The sequence below is a fragment of the Carassius carassius genome, chromosome 41 (assembly GCF_963082965.1).
Source record: "Carassius carassius chromosome 41, fCarCar2.1, whole genome shotgun sequence".
NCBI lineage: Eukaryota > Metazoa > Chordata > Actinopteri > Cypriniformes > Cyprinidae > Carassius > Carassius carassius.
In genome coordinates, this window is record NC_081795.1 from 14,015,296 (window position 1) to 14,038,773 (window position 23,478).

The following is a 23,478-nucleotide window of genomic DNA, read 5'->3' on the forward strand; positions in this document are numbered from 1 at the left end:
ATAGGTTAACTTTTAAACATCTTAATTACAGACTGTAAGGCAAGTTACTCTTCCATAAAGAACATTTCTTAGGCCTTTTTGCAAGTCATTTTGCTTCAGTGGTTGTCAGTAACAAAAAAAAAAGGTTGAATTGGACCCTGTTCCTGGCCCAATATTCTGGTGCACTCTCTCTGTATTTCCTGGAACAGATAAATAGTCAATAGCTGCTGAAAAAAAATGACCACTGACTATGTCAGCGTCTCTGCAGAGGTTTTTGCTACACACTTGATGTTTTGATTTAGTGGCTATGACTGGCTATAGAACAGGTTGATAACCATTATTATTGATCTTATGTAAAATATATTTATTGATATGTGGCATTTTATAGTAAAAAATATAATAAGCATGTTTTAGATTTTAAAACGTATTTTATTTTTTTAGACCACAATTATATTAAAAACAATAAATTAAAAGATTAATGTATATAGTTTAAGTACTAATTTCTTTAAAAAAAAACTACACTGGTGTGTCTAAATCTTTTAGTACTACTAATATTTAAGTGGTAAATACACACAAATAAATGTCAAAGTAGTATCTGTGTAACTGATCGGTTATTCAATATGACTTTCTTCCAGCTAGAGTGTAACATAGTGTGGGGTGTTTTGTTGCAGGTTTATGTCCTCCTCCAAAAGGCCTCTGAAAGTGTCGGAAGAGCTGGTGAAGATGTACGAGCAAAAGAAAAAACAGTATCTCTCAGCAGCTGAGTGTGATGGGGACCAGGAGCATGAATCTGACCCTTATGCTTTTGTGGAAGGAGATGATGAGTTTACTTTCTCTGATAAAGACAAAAAAACAGGAGCCGAGAGGGAGACTGGGAAGAAAAATAAGGTCAGGCAGTGATTTTTCTTAGAAAAATGTTGTGATATCATGTTTCTCAAAGTGAGAAGTCTTAATCTTATTTATTTTGCTTTTAGAGGGATGATGGCACTTTACCATCTTCTGATGGTGAGTATTATTTCCTTACACTTAAGTTGATAAAAAATGTTTCATTGTTTCAGAAAATGTTTCTGAGGGTCATTTTGAACACACCTTTTCACACAGATGCCCAGGGGTCAGCTGGCAGTAAATCACTTCCAACCACCAGCTTGATTCACGAGACAGATCTGGTTGTGTCCATTAATGACCTGGACAACCTCTTTAACTCTGACGAGGATGACCTGACGGTTAGTACTCTTATGAACTCACCAGCTAACAGTGAAGTGGAAAGTGAGAAGGCTAGTTGTCCTTATTTAAACAAAGCGTAACATCATAATGAGTTGGATACAGTGATATTCATATTGAAGCAAATTATGGCGCTTTTCCACTGCATGGTACGCTCAGTACTGTTAACTTTTGGGGGGTTTTCCACTGGGAACAGTACCTGGTACTTTTTTTTCTACCTCCTCGGTTGAGGTTCCAAATGATCCTTACCGTTACCAAAACATGACATGTAAACTCTGGCCATCAGACTCATCACTACCTTCATCACTGAACTTGCGTCACAAACACAACAGAACCACTAGATTTAAATCAGCAAGGCCAGCGAAGGAGCAAACGCAACTGTTTTGAACGGGTGCACATATTTTTAACAACCCAAAAAGTGGCTGTTGAGGAAGTACAGAGGGATCCTCTCGTTGATGGCAGAGGAGTGGATCCAGTGAGAGCTTGATGGGGCGACGCTAAATGAAAACGTTTTTTTAGGAGTCGGGGCAGTAGAGGCGGCGCAACTATAATGACGTGAATAATCCTGGGCACTCTAAAGCAGTACTAAACTACAGTGGAAATGCAAACCAAGCTGTGCTGTACTGAGCCGAGTCATATCACGCAGTGGAAAAGCGCCATTAGAGACCGCTTTGTTGCTGGATATCCTGCCTCATTATAAAACCTTGTAGGTGATCATAAAATTCTTTATTTGCTGAATTAGTGGAACAGTAGAGCAATTAAAGTGAACATTTCTTTGTCTTACTCCAAACAGCCTGGATCCAGGAGAGCTGCTGGTGTAGCAGAGGGAAAATTTGGTAGGAAAGAACCAAAACCAGCAGCGCCAGACCCCCTGCCTTGTATGTGCCTCAATTCATGACCCCTGCTGTATCTGCATCATTACTGATGCATTTGTTCTAATAACTGTTATTGGAAGTGTGTGAGCAGATTGGTTTAGAATGTTTCAATGTAAGTTCATATTATCCATAGAGAGTGGGAATTTTTAAAGTTATGCTGTTAAATATGTAGAAATGCTTTATATATATTTGTGCCACATTGGTTTTTGGCTGATATTGGAGTGATATTTAAAAAATATATATATATAAATTATTTATCACATATTTGTTTTTTTAAATACATTTTAAAAGTACATTGAAAGATAAAAAAATTGTATCTAAATTGTAATTGTACAGTAACACTATTAATTGTAGTCTTCAGCAAATCTTTAAAAAAAAATTTGTACGTTATAATATTGTGATGCTCAAATTCACTTCAAAATGCCTATTAAAATTTTCATTAATTTCATTAAAAACTGAAATAAAATAGAATATAAATATTAGAAGACTGAAACCTCAAACTTAAACAATAAAAACAAAAATGTGCTGCTTTGGCAACTAACTGATAAAATTTTGGTGTTAAGGTACTAAACTTAATATAACTTTTAAAACTAAAGTAAAATTTATATCATTTTAGTGTTAATTTTAGTTCTTAAAGTACTAAAGTGAACTTAAATTATAATGAAAAAATATATTAATAGTATATAATAAATATTAAAAGTATATAAATAAAAGTAAAATAACAGTGCTTTTTTTTAATCAAATTTGCTTTTTTTTTTTTTCTTCATTATTATTAGGAAATAGTATAGGATTTTAATAACTGTGCAATTCTAGAAAAGTCATTGCATGGGCTTCTACTTATTGCTCTTACTTAGAGCTACAGAATCCAAGAGCTACATGTTTTTTTCAAACAAAAACCGTTTTAGTGCTGCACAAGTCATCACAGACTGATATGTTAATGGCAAACATCTGTTACCTATTTTCTATTTATAGTGCCATATTTCTGTTCCTTCATTGTGTGTGTTTATTGATCTAGATTCTGCGGACTTGCACCAGATGTTCCCAACCCCTCCATCACTGGAGCAGCACATCATCATGGGCTACTCTCCTATAAACATGGGCAATACAGAGTCAGGGGCTGGCTTCTCTCTTCTGGATGGGGCCATCAGCGGGAACTTCAAGATGGAGGTGGAGGAGGGTTTCTGCAGCCCCAAACCCTCAGAGATTAAGGTAGTACTTAATTACTGCGGTCAATTCCCAGGAATATTTTCGTGAAGAGGCATTTTGTGATGTAAGACTGTTTCTTTATTGTATTTTCAGGACTTCTCCTACGTGTTTAAACAAGAGTCCTGTCAAGCGCTCATCGGCTGCTCCCTTTACGCCCCTCTGAAGATGCTGCCCAGCCATTGTCTGCTTCCCATCAAGCTTCCAGAAGAGTGTGTGTACCGGCCCAGCTGGACAGTCGGCAAACTGGAGATGCTGCAGCCAATGGCAGCCATGACCTTCCTCAACAAGGACAGGTGCAACAGCCCAGAAATTAGGGATTTTTCTTCCTCCCTAGCAGAATTATTTTGTAACAAACAAACCTTTAATGAGTCATTCAGCAATTCAAGCTTTCATCAGCTTGTTGGCATGTATGGAAGCCTAAAAGGCCTACCTTTTACCTTACTTGGGAGGATACATATTGAGCGGGTGGTGGTTAAAGTAAGTGGGTCAGGTTTTTAACAAGCACATAACACACTCTTCTCTGCTGTTTGTGGTCCAAGCAGCTGCCAGACCAAAATAGCAATTCGGTATTAATGATACTGCAGCCTTAATTGAGCAATGTGTCCAGAGCATTGATGGCAAGCACGCTCAACTTTTAGAATGTGTACCTGCATCTGTTTTCATGCAGATATGTTTTCCTGCCACTTCTGAACACCTTATTCAAAACTAACAAAAACTGTGCTATTTTGCAAATAACTTATGAAATGGTCCCAAGGTAATTTTAGTGAATTGATGAAGACGTTCCCACAGTTGAGTACGTTCCCAGCAGAGTAACCACAGATGTACTTTCACTTAAACTGTAAGAGAAAGAGAAGACATTGATTCACTGTTTGCTTGTTTTATTTTTGTTTTTCTCAAACGACTCTATACTGCTTGTGAATTTTGTGGTTTGATGCAGATGTGTGTGAAGTGGTTCACCTCTGGTGACCCCTAACCTTAAGGTTGTGGGTTCGAGTCTTGGGGTGGTAATACCACGACTGAGGTGCCCTTGAGCAAGGCACTGAACCCCCAAATGTAGAGCACGAATTCTGAGTATGGGTCACCATACTTTTTTTTAACTCTGTATTTACCCACCTAATCAGTTTTTATTGGCCATTCAGAGCAGACAAACACTGCTGTTGTTGGGGGTCAGTAAGATTTTTTAAATACTTTTATTCAGTAGAAATGCATTAAATTGATCAAAAGTTACAGAAAAGGACATCCATGTTATAAAAGATAAAAAAGGTTCTTTTGAATTTGAAAAATCCTGAAAAATAAGTTTTCCACCAAAATATTACAGTACAACTATTTCCAACTTCGATAATTGTAAGAAATATTTCTAAGGCACCAAATCAGCTTATTAGAAGGATTTCTGAAGGATCATGTGACACTGAAAACTGGAGTACTGTGTGTAAAGACATAAAAGTGCCATTCTGCTGTTGGAGAGTGTTTTTATATAAACTACAGCAGTGCTCGTGCATTAAATCATTAACCTAAACTCCTCACTGCATCATATAAGTAACAACTTGAACCATCAGTGTATGATTCAAACTCATTTAGACAGTCAACAGTCTTTTCTACACATCATTTTTATATCCATGTATGTGGTTAGTCAAATCATATTAAACAGTAAAAATCAATCAGGAAATCTGTCTTGCATGCACTCGAGATGCTTTTTTACTCCTATTGGTTGTCTCTCGTAAAATTCACTGCTTATTTGCATAAAGTTGAAGAATTCTCAACTTTTGTCACTTGACTCGCATCGCTTGACACACCCACATTCCGTCGCCAGAGGTCCCTGTCGCTCGTGTCGCCGGAAGTCGCCAGCTTTCTATTAAAAATACATGGGATTATGTCGCTGGCTGTGTGAACGGGGCTTAAGAGACTTCTTTCAAAAACAGAAAGAACATTTTACCAGCCCATGCTTTTTTAATGTTATCTTCAGTTCATCACACTCAAAAATCTTTCTTGTGCACATCCAATGACCCACTTTACTATGTCTTCTTAATCCATTTCTATTGGCAGGTCAGAGCAGACATAAGATGCTTTTATGCTTTATAAGAGGCTTTAGTTTGAATCTTACAAATATTTTGGGTGAATCACTTTAAATAATTTAAACAGTGAATCAGGAATCGTTTGGGAATTGGATCATGTCTCCCTGAACTGAATTGACTTGATGAGGGTTTGAGGAGGTGACTAAAGATCCCACTGTGTGACAAGCAGAAAGTAGCAACTATGTTTTTCCCCATAATTTTAGACAGTATTTCTATTGTTTTATAATTTTAAACCAAACAGTCTTATTTCTGTCACACTTTGGCTTGAAATGTATGCTTGTGCTTTTTATCATCAAAATAAATGCCAGTTGGTTTGATATTTTAGCCACTGTATGTGACACTTTCTCCTTTTCTTCAACAGTAACATCCCTAGTGTAGGAAGTGCAGTTGAGCAGGACCAGAGCTGCACCCCTCAGACACACAACACCTTTATGTCCAACAGCGCCCCGCCCAGCAATTGCGGTGCTGGCATCCTGCCCTCTCCTGCCACCCCTCGAATCTCTGCCCCGACGCCACGGACACCCCGGACCCCACGCACACCCAGAGGCCCCGCCAGCGTCCAGGGCTCGCTGAAATACGAGAACTCCGACCTCTATTCTCCCGCCTCTACACCCTCCACCTGCCGACCTTTAAATTCAGTGGAGCCGGCCACCGTGCCCTCCATCCCGGAAGCTCACAGCCTATACGTCACCCTCATCCTCTCCGAGTCGGTCATGAACCTCTTCAAGGACTGCAACTTTGACAGCTGTTGCATCTGCGTCTGCAACATGAACATTACGGGGGCAGATGTGGGCGTCTACATCAGCGATCCCAACATGGACCCACAGTACTCAAGCATGGACCCCTGCTCTTGCGGTTTTAGCGCGGTTATGAACCGTCGCTATGGAAATGGTGCCGGCCTCTTTCTGGAGGATGAGCTGGACATCATGGGAAGGGGTTCAGATGCTGGTCGGGAGACTGAGAAGCACTTTGAGGCTGTACGCGTGGCCTCCCTTCAGATAGGGGCGGCCCTTAAAGAGCAGGTCCCGGATGATCTAATCCTCTTGCTGCAGGACCTGTGCACTAACCCCTTCTCCCCCATCATCAGGCCAGAACATCCCAGCACCAGTCTCAAGACCCCCATGCGCCTGGAGGAGAGGGACTATTACTGTGATTGCTACTTGGCTCTGGAGCATGGCAGACAGTTCATGGACAACATGTCTGGGGGAAAAGTCGATGAGATGCTGGTCAAGAGTTCCTCTTTACACCACTGGGCCAAACGCAGTGGTGAGATTTTTTTGTTGTTGTTGTTCTCTTATTTTTACACTGCTCATTCAGTCCATGGTTTTTAGCAGTGCTGGAAAAAAAATAAGCAGCTTTTTCAAAATTACAGCATAAATACCAGAAATAGACTTGAATATGGTGTTGGACAAAGGGAGGGCTTTGAGTCAACCACTTCTGTAGAGGTCTGCTGCACAACCCAAGCCCAACTGCACCAATGTGGTTTCGGCTTTGAGATTGTTGTTTTTTAATTGATATTTAATGGAAAAATTATCTTATTATTGTTATGGTTCAAAACATTAACTTATTTTGAGCACATTACATCTTTGAGTCCGAATTTAGCATGTAATTTGAGTCAGGTCTTAAATTCAACATGGAACAGAGTTTATGGTCCAATTTACTGACATAATTTTGGAATAAAATGGAATGTCTAGAGTTGATTTTGTTTCCATCAGTAATTAATCTGCTTATGAAAAGTATTTTCTATGGTGGTTGGAGAGTAGAATTAAACTAAAAGGACTTGGAGTTATTAAATTGTGGGATTTTTTTAAATTGTTCATATTGAATTTTTTCGTGTATTCATTTATATATTTATGGGGGAGCTGTTGAAATATTTTCTTTGAAATAACATGCATAAATTTACATTAAGCCCAGGAATGTATTAATCTAAATAGGATTCATTTTGAATTTGATCAATCGAAGACCAGCTTAAAGTCACACTGAATTTGAAGTAGCGACAGATCATTTGTTCTGTATTTGTGAAATACATCCGAATGAAACGGATCATCGGAATATAAACAAATTTAGGGCAGGATTTGGTTTAGTCCACCAGTTGTTGATTGAATGAAGGCAGAACAGAATGTGAGCTTGGCAGTTGATTGTAAGAAGGGTGAAATGATCGGAGAAGTCCAGCGTGTGTTACCAGAGCGAATAGTTATGACTATTTGTTCACAAAAAGATCAGAATGCATTTAAAAAGTAGATTTGGTCTATTTTCATTTCATGCAGACCTGTAGCAAATTCTGCAAATAAACTTGAAAAACAGCTTTCTACTAAATGTGTTAAGCAGTGAATCTGTTTGAAGTCGAATCTGGTGTGTTTGTAAAACACTACTGTCTCTCTGTTCTTGCAGCTTTCGATATGAGCATGCTGTTCTCTCAGGATGTGCTGAGGATGCTTCTGTCACTGCAGCCTGTCCTGCAGGACACCATCCAGAAGAAGAGGTCTGTGCGCTCTTGGGGAGTCCAGGGCCCCCTCACCTGGCAGCAGTTCCACAAGATGGCTGGCAGGGGATCGTATGGTAGGCAGAACTCAACTGGCACCATCCTCTATGTCGTTTATAAATGATACAGGCACATTTACACAACTCTTTTCTCTCAGGCACAGATGAATCTCCAGAGCCCCTCCCCATTCCCACCTTACTGGTAGGTTACGAGTATGACTATGTAGTGCTGTCACCTTTTGCTCTGCCATACTGGGAGAAGCTTCTGTTGGACCCGTACAGCTCTCAGCGGGATATCGAATATTTGGTGGTGTGTCCCGACAACGAAGCCCTGCTTAATGGAGCCAAAACTTTCTTCAGAGACTTGACAGCTGTATATGAGGTTAGAATGTGCTAAAGATCTAGTGAATGCTGCGTAATATGTATTATGTCCAGCTTTATTCTCATTTGAATTGTACACTTACTATATAGTATATAATAGTTTTATGCAAAAATCTATCTATTATATCTATTATATCCAACTTTTTCTGCATTTGTACAGCACACTATATATATATATATATATATATATATATATATATATATATCAAGTCTCAACCACCTGATTTTGCTTTGTTGTAATATTAAACAACTATATGTGACCCTGGACCACAAAACCAGTCTTGAGGGTACATTTTTAGCAATAGTCACAAAAAACAACATTTTGTGGGTCAAAATTATCGATTTTTCTTTTATGCCCAAAATCATTAGGATATTATTAAGTAAAGATCATGTTCCTTGAAGATATTTTGTAAATTCCTTACTGTAAATATAAATAAAACGTATTTTTTTATTAGTAATATGCATTGCTAAGAATTCATTTGGACAGCTTCAAATGTGATTTTCTCAGTATTATGTTTATTTTATTTTTTTGCACCCTCAGATTCCTGATTTTCAAATTGTTGTATCTCGGCCAAATATTGTCCAATTCTAATAAACTGTACATCAATGGAAAGCTTATTTATTCAGCTTTTTGATGATGAATGAAGAATTGACACTTAAGACTGGTTTTGTGGTCCAGGGTCACATATTATCGCCCAGCTCTTTATATGAAGTTGGATATATAAATATTTCCAACTCTTTACACATACAGTATACCTGTGTAGGGATATAAATATAATCTGCTGAATGTGACTAGGCATAAAGATGTTACATTAAGAGGTTCTGAACATTTAATATGCTTTTCTGTAAAGCTGCTTTCGTAAAAAGCAATATACAAATAAAATTGACTTGATGGTTTATTGTTGTTCGACAGTCCTGTCGGCTCGGTCAGCACAAGCCCATCGCTAAGTCTCATGCTGATGGTATTGTGACGGTGAGTGATACTGGAGCCAAATCTCTCACGGATCAGACTCTCACTGACTGGCTCTCAAAAACCATAAACGGCAGCAGCGAGGCATTTAACAAACTCAAACTCTACGCACAAGTGTGCTGTCATGACTTGGGTATGTGCAGAAGCAAATTAAAAGTTCTTCGATGTTGTGCGGACAAGGTAAATCTAACAGTCTTATAATATTTCTTATCTCTTTAGCATCCATTCTGGCATCCCAGTCTTTGGACAGCTCACTGCTTTCCCAACGAAACCAAACCAGGTCTACACACACTTCCAGCTCTGGTAGCCCCATAACAGCTGCTCAGAATGCCACCCCATCTACCAGCAGCACCTCCAACACTAACACCACCACCACGTCCACCCCTTCGTCCTCTTCCTCCTGCTCTCAGGGCATAGGCCCCATGCCATCTTCCAAGCCCAATTCACTACCTCCTTATGGAGGCTTGCAGTCCAGCCAGCCGACTGCTGGTCAGAGTGCAGGAACTCTGGATGATGGCACGTCGGCCACCAGCCAACCTCAGGTCCAGTCTGAGCTCGCAGAAAGGTACCACCTTTCACATCCAAACAATCATGTTACTGATTCTCTCAGATGTGATCTCTGATCTGTGATTTATCTTTGTGGCAGCACAATGGAGAGAGAGAAGGTGGGGGTGCCTACTGATGGAGAGTCCCATGCTGTCACCTATCCTCCTGCTATAGTGATCTACATCATAAACCCATTCAGTTATGAGGAGACAGGCCAAGGCAGCAATTCTAGCGTGTGGACAATGGGTCTTCTTCGCTGTTATCTAGAGATGCTTCAGACTCTTCCTCCTCACATCAGGAATGCTGTATATGTCCAAGTAAGAATCCATCTGATCCCTGCTTTCTGATTGAATGTTGCTTGGAACTAAACAACCTGTGTTATTTTTTTTTTTTTATCGCCAGATTATTCCCAGTCAGTACTTGCTGCAGCCGGTCTGGAGTGAGGAGCGCCATATATACGCACAGCACCTGAAGTCTCTGGCTTTCTCAGTTTACACTCAGTGCAGACGGCGTCTGCCAACCTCCACTAATGTCAAAACGCTAACAGGCTTCGGTCCTGGCCTGGCCATTGACACTGCACTACAGAGCAAAGAGGTACTCTTAATAATTGCCAATATATTAGGCAAAGGATTTTCAATTTCACATGAAATACATTTCAATATAGATTTACCAGTTTTTTTTTTTTTTTTTTTAATTCATTATTCTTTCATTATTTTGAAAAGCGCAATAGAGTTCTAGAAGGTCTGTGGAAAGTTTAGAGAAAAAATATTACTGTCAATAACAGATTTTTGAATTTATTCATTTCATTGATTTTTTACAAATTTGTATATATTATAATTAGGGCTGTCAACGTTAACGCTTTAATGTTTGTGATTAATTTTAACACAATTAACGCAAAATTACTGAAGCACAAATTCTATTCCAACCCTTTAACCCAATTTTGCTTCTCTGCTTGCGATCAGATCATTTTAAGCTGGTAAACTCTGGGAAAGTTTTCAGTCCAATGATCCAGAAAGTGAATGCGTTCAAACAATCCATCCAAAATAGCGCTAATATAAAGGAAACCAGGCTGATTACATCAGAGATTGCAGAGAGAATAGAGACTTGTGTTGCATTTTCAGTGAATTATCCATTCCAGTGTGTTTCACTTTTAAACACTGAGATCTGTCATATTCTGTGACTGTGTCTGAAGAGTGTGAGCCCACACACATCGTGCTGTATGAAGTACAGACTGAACGGATTGTCAGCACAACACATGCAAACTGTTTCTTCGACTGGATAACCAATATCTTGCTAGTAAATTTTTGATTGATAAAGACTGCAATCAAGGTAAAGATGATTGCGGTGGCGTACAGGAGTTGTACAGTAAGCACGCGTGATTCCGTTATAATAATGCATGTATGAGTGCTCTTGAAGCAATGATTGCAGATTGTATTTATGCACAGACATTTCCATACATTCATGTTGTTTCCACACACATTCACGATAATGTTTTGATTTGCTGTGTATGTTGCTGCGTTTAGTAATTCTGAATGGATCCGTGTACTGTAGTAGATATATGCAGTCAGCAGGTGGTTGGTTCAGGCTTTTTTTTTTTTTTGCATCACCTTGTGGTCCTGTTCAGTATCGCAACTTGACTTCTCTAAAATGTAAAAAAGCTCATTCTCTTTCTCTCAATGCAGATGTTTGAGAATCACCCTTCAGTCTTTTGGTTTACTTTGCTGGATATAGCAAATGGTGACAAAATAAACATTTGAAACAAAGTATATGGTCTATGCTTAATTTCATGAAGTGTACAGAAAAAGGGTGTGCTTTTAACCAGTAGTGTATAGCTGCCTTTGTTTTAAGGGAACATTTTGGGGTCTGTGGCATCAATAAATCAAAAACAAAAAATAAGGCAGGAAATTTAATTTGAGACACCCATAATTTTCCTGCAACAACGGCCAATTTGCAGTTTTTCATACATACAAAAATATTGAGAAATGGGACTGTGTAAATATAACAATATTGACCTCTTGGTCCTTGTCCTCCTCAGAGACCAGAGTGTTTACATCTCTACGCACCACCGTTCGTCCTGGCACCGGTGAAGGACAAGCAGACAGAGCTGGGTGAGACTTTTGGAGAAGCTGCCCAGAAATTCAACGTGCTGTTTGTGGCCTACTGCCTGTCACATGACCAGAGGTGGCTCCTGGCTTCATGCACAGACCAGTACGGAGAGCTGCTAGAAACCTGCGTCATCAGCATTGACGTACCCAACCGGTGAGCACTCAAGAGCTGGTCTTTGATTGGCTTTGTTTGCTCAAGCCCAGGCCTCTGTTTTTGACTGGGGTGTGTGTGTGTTTTCACACAGAGCTCGGAGAAAAAAGGGCTCTGCACGACGGCAGGGCCTTCAGAAACTTTGGGAATGGTGCCTGGGTCTCGTACAGATGACCTCACTTCCTTGGCGCATTGTGATTGGCCGGCTCGGAAGGATAGGTCACGGGGAATTGCGTGGTAGGTTTTTCAATTATTTTTTTTATTGTTTGGCATCATGTACCCTTTGCTATGGATCTAACTGCTGTTTTTCCTCCAATCAGATTGGAGTATTATGTTGAGTAGGCGAAACTTGCAGTCTCTCAGCAGACGACTGAAGGAAATGTGCAGGATGTGTGGCATCTCTGCAGCAGACAGTCCCAGCATCCTCAGTACCTGTCTAGTCGCCATGGAACCACAGGCATCCTTTGTCATCATGCCAGGTAATTAATTTGGCGCTTTCACACAGAGCGGTTGTTTTGTACTTTGTCTTTGTTTACTGTATCCATTCAAACCATTAGAAACTTTTGATGACTATTTGATGAAAGTTCATGATTTCCTTCCATTTTCTTTCTCTCCATAGACTCCGTGTCCACGGGCTCTGTGTTTGGCCGCAGCACGACCCTGAACATGCAGTCCCAGTTAAACACTCCTCAGGACACCTCCTGCACTCACATCCTCGTGTTCCCCACTTCTGCCGGCCTCCAGGCCTTCAATCCCAACAACGGTCAGACACTTCCACATCCACCCCACCAAACACTTCTTGTGTTTATAGCAGGCTAACATAAGTTCTCATTGTGTTTGCAGATGTCACAGATGGCATGGGCGGCATGGATGGGATCTTAGACCTGCTGTCAGAGAATGACCTGGTTGATCCTGATCTTATTAACATCTTACCCAACTCTCCCAACACCTCCCCAGTACAGTCGCCAGGCTCACATTACCACCACGGAGGAGACGGCAGCAAGGTAAACTGATTTGCTCTGACCTTTTGAAGAATTTCTACATGCAATATCAACAAGAAGTCTCTTATCCTCAATAAGACTGCATTTATTTGTTAAAAATGCAGTAAAAATTTAGAAATATTTTAATAATTTCTTATTACATTTATTTGAATATATTTTCAAATGTAGTTTATTCCTGTGACGTGAAGCCGAATTTTCAGCATCATTTCTCCAGTCTTCAGATTCACATGATTCTTCAGAAATCATTCTAATATGATGATTTGGTACTCAAGATACATGTCTTATTTTTATCAGTATTGATTAGGGGTGTAACGGTACGTGTATTCGTACCGGACCGTTTCGGTACAGGGCTTTCGGCACATTTGTACCGAATGACCGAATGCAATATTTTGTTTTGCGGAACATATACATTTTCGTGTTTCCAAGCGAACACATTAAGTGGCGGAAGTCTCCGCGTTCAGCGCAAATCCCGCCCTGCAGCTGATTCTAAGGCCGGTGACACACTGGCTGCGTGGCGTGAGCGTGGTGTTTCTGCTGCATGTCAGTTGCGTGACGGCTGCTTCGCGTTTTCTGTGTCTTTACACACCAGAATCATGCCTGACGCGGCGCTGGCGTGCTGCTGGTACTGTAGGTGACATAGAGGGAGACCGCCGACAGACCAGGATCATGTCTTCACGACAACAATATCTATACTTCATGTTGAGCATAAATATAAAGCCTACTGATAAAGGACACCGTCAACAATATTGACGGCAAAATAGACTATTATTGACAGGTGCAATATGCCAGTGTGTCACCGGCCTAAGGTTTTCAAAAGGCATCATGCGAGTGTGAACATCACTACAACTAGGAAAAAATAGATTGTAATTCAAACGCAGTTCACGTCGGCATTTAAACAGACCTTTGCTCTTAATTCCGATCGGTCTAAAGCAATAACGAAATCTGAGCAGGTCTAAAAACTGAAACTGTTGATGCTGCACTTTACACTTTTGGAAAAGTTATATATATATATATTTTAAATATGAGCAGGTCTACACGCTGGGATTGGTAATGCTGCACTGTAATCATATTTATTTATATTTTTCATTATATTTTATTATATGATATTGGTTTGAGACTGAGAGTATTTTATTTAGTGGAGAACTTTGCAGCAGTATTTTATTTCTTATTCTTTTTTTTATTTTATATATACTTTATTAAAAAGACAAATTGTTTAAAAAAAGTAATAAACAACCTGCAGTTTAATGTTTGCATTTCTTTCCCTTACTGTACCGAAAATGAACCGAGCCGTGACTCTAAAACCGAGGTACATACCGAACCGTGATTTTTGCGTACCGTTACACCCCTAATATTGATAACAGTTTTGCTGCTCGATATTTTTGTGGAAACACTTTTTTGATGAATAGGAAGTTTAAGAGCAGCATTTATTTGAAATCTTTCAAATGCATTTTTGCTGAATAAAAGGTTTTTTTGAATGGTGTGCTCAATATCTTGTATATCTCTGAATATCTCAATATCAGGAACTAAGTTTAGGAGTAATGAGAAATTATTTTGAATTTTACCCATACTTTTACATAACTGTTTAAAGTAGCTGAAATCATTTCTCAAAGCTGTGAATTCACCGTCTCTCTCCCCTTCCTCAGGGCCAGAGCACAGACAGGATGGAGTCTCACGACGAGTCTCCCAACATCCTCCAGCAGCCCATGGCTCTGGGCTACTTTGTGTCGACGGCTAAAGCTGGCCCACTGCCTGACTGGTTCTGGTCCTCTTGCCCACAGGCAAAGAACCAATGTCCACTCTTCCTGAAGGTAAGCTGCTCAGTAAATGTATTAATCAATTCACTATAGAGATACATTACAGCTTTATTTTCCAAATCAAGTTCACAATCTAATCTATTTAACAGAGCTGCACAGGTGTCATATAATGAATGTTTCTGTCTTTCTTTCAGGCTTCTCTGCACCTTAATGTTTCGTCAGTGCAGTCAGATGAGTTGCTGCACAGTAAACACACTCACCCTCTGGACTCCAGCCATACCTCAGATGTGCTCAGGTATCAGCTGGACCCCTTACAGACACTCTTCCCTATATCCCATGTCTCAAATGTATTTCTGTACATTTATAAAAAAAAATCCCACATGGTGTATCTTTTTTTTAACCCTTATGCGTTGTTGGGGACGTTTTCGTCCACTAGGGGGAAAGTTGAGTCTTATTTTGGCCACAACTTTCTCTGTGCTTGAGCTAATGGAATGATTTTTGGTGACAAATCTTATTTTGACCCATATTTTGGGAAAATGCTTGAAATTTTTCAAAAGCTCAACGGTACACTGTGGGCAAATTCACTACCCTTTCGGTATGTTCGTGGATGAAAACATCCACTAAATTAAACTGCTGAAAAAATGTATCAGATAAATATTTTTTTCAATTTTATTCGCATAAATCTATTAATCAACCTCAGTCCTGATCAAAACTACCAAATGTTTAAAAAAAATCCAAGATTTTAACTCTTTAATTATCAAGTTCATAAACGATGTCACTGATTTGGGAGAAAAAACACACACAATTACATATTTTCAATATATAAAGTGATTGTGGACTGGATATTTTTTTTACCTTTTATCACAGTCTTGGGTATGTCAAAGATTAGTAACAAGATTGGCTTTGATGCATTGTTAGTTTTTGTGCAGCATCAGATTTAAAATTTTTCTCCCTGATTTGTTGTTGGTGGCTGTTTTTGCCCCATTGACTTCAATTATAACGACATTTTTTGATTGCAAAGCCATGACACCATATAATCATGCATTCTTGATTGTTTGTGGTTTTCCCTTTTGGGAAGAGGTAAAATTTTTATTTTTACAGTTGATCACTAGGTGGGACCATTAACCCTTTAGATAGGCCTGTGCAAAAAAAGGCTTAGTTTCTGGCTTGTATATGGAGTTATATGAACAATCCACAAGGGTTAATACTTGTTGGAGCTTCGATAATTTGTGATTACAAGGATCGCAACTGATTTATGATCCATCCCAGGCTGGATTTGATTTATGAATAAATTGGCTCTCAAAAAAGTCTTTCTTTTAAAATCTGAACACCATTTATTTAAAGATATAGTTCACCCACAGTCGTCATTTACTCGCCCTCAAGTTGTATCAAACCCACAAGACTTTCACTCATGTAAACAAAAATGAAGATATTTTTAATGAAACCTACGATTTCAGTCCCTCATGTCAAAATGTTGCTGCTTAAAAAAGATCATAAAGACATTAAAGAAATCCATATGAATCAAGCAGTTAATCTAAGTCTTCTGAGAAGACATGAACATGACATATTTTTAGCATTTTAATGAAGATATGTTAATGTAACTACATTTAAATAGTTTTAAGATTTATTGGGGCCGCTCTATAAGTTTGTTGAGAACCGCTGCTTAAAATGATGAACAATTAAGGCCTCTAATCACAAATCTCAACTAATGTGGTCAATAGATGCTCAATGGATGTATGTTGATCATTGTTGATATAAAAGTCTGTTAAAACTGTTTAGAAAAAGAATGCGTCTCTTAAACCACTTGTTTGCATATGGATTTCTTTTGACGACATTTTAATGAAATGGACTTTCAGTGGTTTCATTAAAAAAGATCTTAATTTGTGCACAAAAAAAGTAGGCCTAAATTAGGGATAGCTCACCTAAAGTTTTGACAGTGAACAGATTTATGCTGATTTGAAGCAATTTGAATAAATGCATTTTGAAAAAATGAAGTTACATTTTATGTAATTATGCTATGTTTTTTTTTTTTGAGTGAAGAAATCCTATGACTGACAAAAATACATCAAATTAAGTTTGTTTGTTTATGGTAAAACTGTGGATTCCAAATGGATGGAAAGCTTATACGCAATTCAGATACATAATTCTTAAATTTACGCCTAAATATTTGTCTTCTGAAAATGAGAGCAACTCTTGTGCATTTAGAATGACATGAAGATGTGTAATTAATGAAATAATTTAAATTTTAGATGAACTATCCACTTTTTCAAATTATATATATATACATATATATATGGATATATGATATGGATTTCTCACACATTTTTTCTTTATGCAGATTTGTGCTGGAACAGTACAATGCCCTTTCATGGCTGACCTGTGACCCAGCGACTCAGGACCGGCGCTCTTGTCTGCCCGTGCACTTTGTTGTGCTCAACCAAATGTACAACTTAATAATGAACATGCTCTAACCAACAAGGGGTTCTGCACAACTGTTGCCATGATTTCTCCCAACAGACCCAGCAGAGACACAGCATCACTGCACTGCACTGCCGCTGCAGGCCTCCACACTGTGGACACGGCTGGGCAAACCAACCTCAATCAGACAGCGCACTTACGGCAAGGCCAAGCTGCCCAGTTCATGCCAAATGTCCATCTCGCAACAACTGGAGGGAAAAAAACTAGTCCATGTCAGTGGACTCAAGTCCTGATAATGGCCTGAAAGTGCAGTCTGGGTCAGGTTTTATCCGGTTGAAATGCCTGCATATATCTTATTTATTGTATGTTTTTAAATGTCATTTCTTAATATTTTATATCATATAAAGACAGGAAGCTGCATATTGCCTTCCTAAATGAATTAAAAATGGTTTGTCATGTATGTAATTGTCTTAATTACAGAACCGACAAGTGAATTTGCTGTTGGTTGCTTTTAGAGGAATATTTAGAGAAATATTTTCTCCACAATTTTTACTGTCACAGTGTACAGAATGAAATATACAGGAGCTCACGTTCTTACCTTTGTGTGGTGGGGACTTTAAGATAAGGCTGTAGCTACAGAATTCCTGTACAGCAATTTAAAGTTTCAAATAAGAGGACAAGAGGTACATTGTCGGATTATATATTTTATATCACAAATTTAGAGAATTGTGTGTGTATATAAATGTGTAAATACAATTGTGTGCCGCTATGGATGGTGCAGCTAATGTTTTAGGAATAAAGTGTGTAAAACCTGAAACCTGTGGTCGTCATTGCACATCCTGCTTGATTTTGAACAAATATCTTGGGTTTCTAAGGAAAATATGAGACCCCATGTTGCAGGAGGTTTCATCATACTCTCCAGATATGATAAGCCCTCGAGGGAGACACTGCTGTGTATTTATTCTCCTCAAATCCCTGTGAAATGACAAGGTGCTATTCTCATCAGGCCTGTTTGGTGTCCTGGAGACTGGTTTTGCATATGTGCTCGTTTGCTGATGGAGCTGAACCAGAGGCTTAGCTGTGAATGTGTTGTGTTTAGTAGTGTTGTTACTGTTCATTGAGGTACTGGGCATTGCATCAAGTTCTATCACTGCATCACACACTATATTTTCATCCCTACTCTTTATGTAGTTATGGCTCTTGAGGAATTACGATTTTTTTTTTCTCCTTGCTTGCAGTTCATGTCAGTTTGAGAGGTCGTGTCATTTTTATCACAGTTATGGGACATGGTACTAGGGGAGAATAAAGAGGTAAATATCCCTGTGAACAGAACATCTTTATTGTCCGTCATTTCCAGTCAAAATTTGGACAGTTATTCAAAACGTGTGAAAACTGAATGTTTGTAAAAGCTAGCTTTGAAATTAGCCTCGGTAGTACAGAGGTGTCGGACATTTAATTTAAAAAATGTTTTTATAATCGTCATTTAATTTAATCTTTTAGTTAAAGTCCAAAAGTGTACACAAGTATAAACTCCCAAGCTGCGTATTGAATAATGTATAGTGTTAATATTGCTATGTAATATAGTATACAACGCGAACAAAAACTAATTGAACCGAGTATGAGAGATTATTACATTATATATGTTTACATTACATTACAGAACAATCGCTTTTCACATTGTTCATTCATTTGTCCCTTTGGATAAAAGTATCTAATTAAAAGAGAACAACCACATCCCAACAACGAGATGAAAAACGTTTTAGTATTTTTTTATTTTGTTATTAAAATGTTTTGAGTGGTAAAAATACGTGTAAATTAATAGCGACTTAATATATCCTGTTGATAATATGGTTACCATGATAAATTGACAAAAGAAGTGTATGTTTCGTGAAGGAAATTTCCTCCTGCATCTGTATGTGTCCAGCAGCAGGTGGCGCTGTCGCGCTTTCATTACCTCCTGAAGCCGCTGAAGAAGAACTTTACCTTTCAGGTGGACAAAAAAAAAAACGCGCAAGCCTGTCTATCTGAGCAGTGCAAGTACATCTACAACATACATTTATTTACTTTATTTGAAGTGCTTCAGCTAATGCAGCAAACCTTTAACCTCTGCAACCCTATTCTGAAATATTTCCATATAAGTTACTTATGAATCATGTCTTTCAGCATTTTCTCCCTTCAGAGAAGCTGAGAGAGATGACCCAGGATGGAGGATATCGACTGGGTGTCACTCAGGCATCCAGCAGACTGCTTGGACAAAACCTGTTAGGCCTCTAATAGCCAAGTTCATGGCCTTGTTTGAGGCCCGGGGGAAAACAACCTTTAGCTCTTCACCACGCCAGAGGTCTCTGAGATTAGAGCGTGATAGCAGAGAAGGGAGTAATCGGACTCCTGTAATTGCCTGTCGGGGCTGACATTTGTAGTTAGGGGAGCTGGGAAATGGACCTCACAGACCACAGGATAACAAATTCATCATTATCTGCACGTAATGCACTGTTACAGAGCTCGCGGAGGAATACCTTTCACCGCGTAATGTGAGGCGCTTTGGTAACGAAGTGCTAAATGTGATGGTAATGACTTCTATTACACAGAGGAAACATCTGGCAGTCAAAGTTAATTTCCATATTTAGTCTCCTCCATGAGGCAGTCGAATGAATGCGTTTGAATGTCTACTCGAACGAGGTCTCGCTTTCGCCTCGTTCCTTTGGGCAAATTGAAAGCGCACTCGAGGCGCAATTTCACCGCCCTTGAAAATCGAAGCACTGAGAAAGTGTTTTCCTCACCCTGGGCCATTGACATAACATCTGGGTTGGCATCATCTCGAGTATCCGTTTATCGTATTTCAACCCCTTGTGACCTGGTGTTAAGTTTCTCTGGAAATTGCTCTGTCTCCCCACATCAGTCAAGCATAATGCTGGCATCATATTGCTGATGGAAAATAAATGGCAATAAAAAGAGGAGAGGACGAATGGGAACTATAGAGGTTTGCCATCTCTTGTGATGTGACCGGGCACTGCGACCGCCGACTCTGTTCTCCCCTGAAAGCCCATATTAGACTAATGTCTGCCAGGCACAGACATTGGAATTTAATAAATTGCCTACACATTTTTGGGTGGAATAGATAGAAAGGCATACAGGCTTAAAATAATGCTGACGCTTATAATCGCTTTTATTTCTGAGGGCCTATGATTGCGGTCACCTGCTGAAATGAAGGCATTTTTAAGACTTGTATAACCTGCTTTGCATCTGAGCAGGCCTGAAAAAGGGGGGTCACAGAAGACCTTTCCTCATCTGTGGCGCTGAAACGAAATGTCATTGAATTTCTGTATGGAAGGAGCTCATTGGTGCAGATGAAAGGGACAGGAAGGCATGATTAGCTCGGTTTCATATGATCATAATGTAGCTGTCTGTCAAATCAACGTACAATTACAGGGTTGGGACTCTGAGAGGAGGCAGGTGGTACATTTGGATTGCCGACATGCTCGACGTTAGCCATTGTGTAGGGGATTTTTTAAAGATATCTATGATATTTGAGATAAAAGCAAGAAAATTGGCTGGAAAACTGTATTTATGCTAACACTTCCCATCTCTTCTCTTAAATAAGAGAATAAAAAGAAAGTCAAGGACCAGTTTGAAACCTCATAGCAGTTCTCTTGTGGACTCCCAAGGACTATATTTAAAGGAACCCTGAGATATTTCTGGTGCTTCTGCAATAATGACAAAGCAGCACAATTTCAAACTTTTGTTTACAGAAACTATAGGCGTGGTGGAATATTAAATTATATAAATTAAATACTTAAAATAACAAAATTCCATGAACCCAATCAGTGAATGTTCTTTACACTTTTTTGTTATGATTTAATTTTTACATTCATTTCTTCTAGTTTGTAGTTACAGCTGTTAATTTGTTTATTTTAACTCACAATTCGTGATTTCTACCCAATAAAATGTTAAAATAAATTTGTTTATATAAAAAATTAAATGCAATTTCAGCTTACATCCTGATTGTTAGATGTTTCTGCTTATTTTCAAACTTGTTCTGTCTTATTTTAAATTAATTTAAGCAATCTTGTGGCCCACTTAGAAGTGTGCTTAGGCCCCCGTCTGGTCTACATTCTGTGTGAATGGCCCCCTAGACGTTTAAAAATGAGATTTCTTGCATTTTTAGAACACTGTGTGTTTAAAGATGCTACAAAAAAGACAGAAGTGCAGCAGTCAAAGACGTTCCCCAAATATTTGAAAATCTTGCACTATATTGTTAATCTTTATGAGTGAGTCACTGAATAATTCACTCAAGGAATTTGTTCAAAAACATTGATTCAGTCAGAAACAAAACACCACTATGTTGTTCAGAAACTTGTAATGATCCTGTTTTTGTTTCATTTGAATCTATAAAATGTAAGCTAACTTATCATTAATTAAATTATAATTGACTTTACATTTAGCTGACGCTTTTATCCAAAGCAACTTACAATTGCTATATATGTCATAGGTCACATGCCTCTGGAGCAACTAGGGGTTAAGTTACTTGCTCAGGGACACATTGGTGTCTCACAGTGGATTTGAACCCAGGTCTCTCACACCAAAGGCATGTGTCTTATCCACTGTGCCAACACCAACCCAAGTGTTGCTGACTTGTGTTTTTAACAAAATATCACACTAAAACTATATATATTGTAGGAGTGTATTTAACTGAGAATCGATCTGAAATATTGTCCAGTCCACTCCTAAATTGCCAGCACTTATAGCCTCTTCCCTTAAATGAGAGAATATGAAAAAAAAAACGTCATATACAGTATCCCAGGCAGCAGCAAATGTGGTTTCTGTCTGTTAAAATATGTTTTGTTAGCTACTTCCCAGTGGAGAAAAAAAAAAGCCAGTAAATGGGAACTATTACAGTCAGATTAACGATTTTTGTCAGAAGGGATGCTATATGATATCCATTTACGCATGACCTCTGCTCGACTAATCATGAAAATGTATCTTCTATTCACTTGAAGTCCAGTACTCATGCATAAATTACTTTATCATGGATCATGTTGTGCAGCTTATACTGTCACATCCTTCTGCAGAGCTCTAATACAGCGTTTTCGATACAGCTGTCTGGATATCCTACTCACTGCTCAGCAGTTGGTGGGGGAAGCACGCCCATTAACTCCAACTTGGTCTTAGAAGATTAGGCAGGTCAGAAAGAGTGGAATTAGCTTCCCAAAGAGAACATCTGATCACAAGCCTCATCCAATTACTGACTTCTGTCTCATCAAATGAGATCCATTGGTAAACAGATACACTTTAAGGGTGTAGATTGAGCCAAGCAGTCTTAATGAGAACAGACCAGCAAATGTGTGGATTTTCGTCACATCTCAACCGATTGGTTTAACTTTTGTGGTCCATAAAAAGTGTACACAAGACTTGAAGCTACCAATATGTTGAATTGCATGGATTTTCTATTCATCAGTACTACATATTTGTGAAACAAGATCATTATTGTTGTTATTGATTTGTGAGGGGCCCATCATATAGATCTTTGCACCACTAAGAGGAAGATTCTGTCTTTGTTATAGATGTCAATTTGCGGTCTAATGTGGTCTCATCTGGATTGAATTGTCAATCAATACATGGATGATGTTGCATATAGAAAGGACCATCTGCTCATTCTGAGAGGATTTCATGGTTGTTCAGGATGATTCTCAGTTAGAGACAATGTTTGAAATATTGATATGATTCTGTGTTACATTTTAAAGGGGTCATATGATGCAATTTCAAGTTTTCCTAACTCTTTGGAGTGTTACAAGCACTTGGTGCATGAAGAAGATCTGTAAAGTTGCAAAGACTAAAGTCTCAAATCCAAAGAGATATTCTTTATCAAAGTTAAGACTTATCCAAGCACCCCTAAAATGGCTCGTTTAAACATGCCCCCACATGTCTACATCACGATGTGGGAATATTTGCATAACACCACCCAAATGTTCACGCAAAGAAAGAAGGTATAACTTTGACTCTATCTGTTGCTGCCGGCGCCATGTTTTGGAGATGCTGTGTTTTTCATTGTGAAAGCAAAACTACTTTGTTTAGCCTTCCAGAAGAGGATGATATTCACTTCGTCATGCCTAGAGCTGATCCGTGCTGGTAGCTGAGGAAATACTTCAACTTCACACTGTGAATAGCTGGATCGGCTTCCATCGTGGACAAAGCGAAGTCCAGCCCGGAGTTCATCACATGTGGTTGCCTCAAGCTCCTTCGTCAAATCCCCCCGGCCACACCATTCTCAAGCCGCTTCTGCTCACTCGAACCTGCCATGTGTGACGCTGTGTTTCATTG

The 23,478-nt window shown here is 38.9% G+C and overlaps 1 protein-coding gene across 1 annotated transcript in view; it reads left to right on the forward strand.

Moving 5' to 3' along the window:
* Positions 1–17,977, forward strand: part of med13b (mediator complex subunit 13b) — a 33,835-nt gene extending 15,858 nt beyond the window's left edge. The window contains exons 10-30 of the mRNA XM_059533212.1: positions 651–867; positions 954–984; positions 1,081–1,202; positions 1,994–2,078; positions 3,091–3,284; positions 3,375–3,574; positions 5,715–6,619; positions 7,745–7,912; positions 7,993–8,216; positions 9,129–9,318; positions 9,405–9,750; positions 9,832–10,048; positions 10,134–10,325; positions 11,767–11,990; positions 12,082–12,224; positions 12,308–12,466; positions 12,607–12,750; positions 12,831–12,991; positions 14,632–14,796; positions 14,937–15,037; positions 17,081–17,977. Coding sequence (XP_059389195.1) covers positions 651–867; positions 954–984; positions 1,081–1,202; positions 1,994–2,078; positions 3,091–3,284; positions 3,375–3,574; positions 5,715–6,619; positions 7,745–7,912; positions 7,993–8,216; positions 9,129–9,318; positions 9,405–9,750; positions 9,832–10,048; positions 10,134–10,325; positions 11,767–11,990; positions 12,082–12,224; positions 12,308–12,466; positions 12,607–12,750; positions 12,831–12,991; positions 14,632–14,796; positions 14,937–15,037; positions 17,081–17,213 — 4,321 coding nt within the window. The 3' untranslated portion in view covers positions 17,214–17,977. The remainder of the gene's footprint in view (positions 1–650; positions 868–953; positions 985–1,080; positions 1,203–1,993; positions 2,079–3,090; positions 3,285–3,374; positions 3,575–5,714; positions 6,620–7,744; positions 7,913–7,992; positions 8,217–9,128; positions 9,319–9,404; positions 9,751–9,831; positions 10,049–10,133; positions 10,326–11,766; positions 11,991–12,081; positions 12,225–12,307; positions 12,467–12,606; positions 12,751–12,830; positions 12,992–14,631; positions 14,797–14,936; positions 15,038–17,080) is intronic.
* Positions 17,978–23,478: the final 5,501 nt, after the last annotated feature.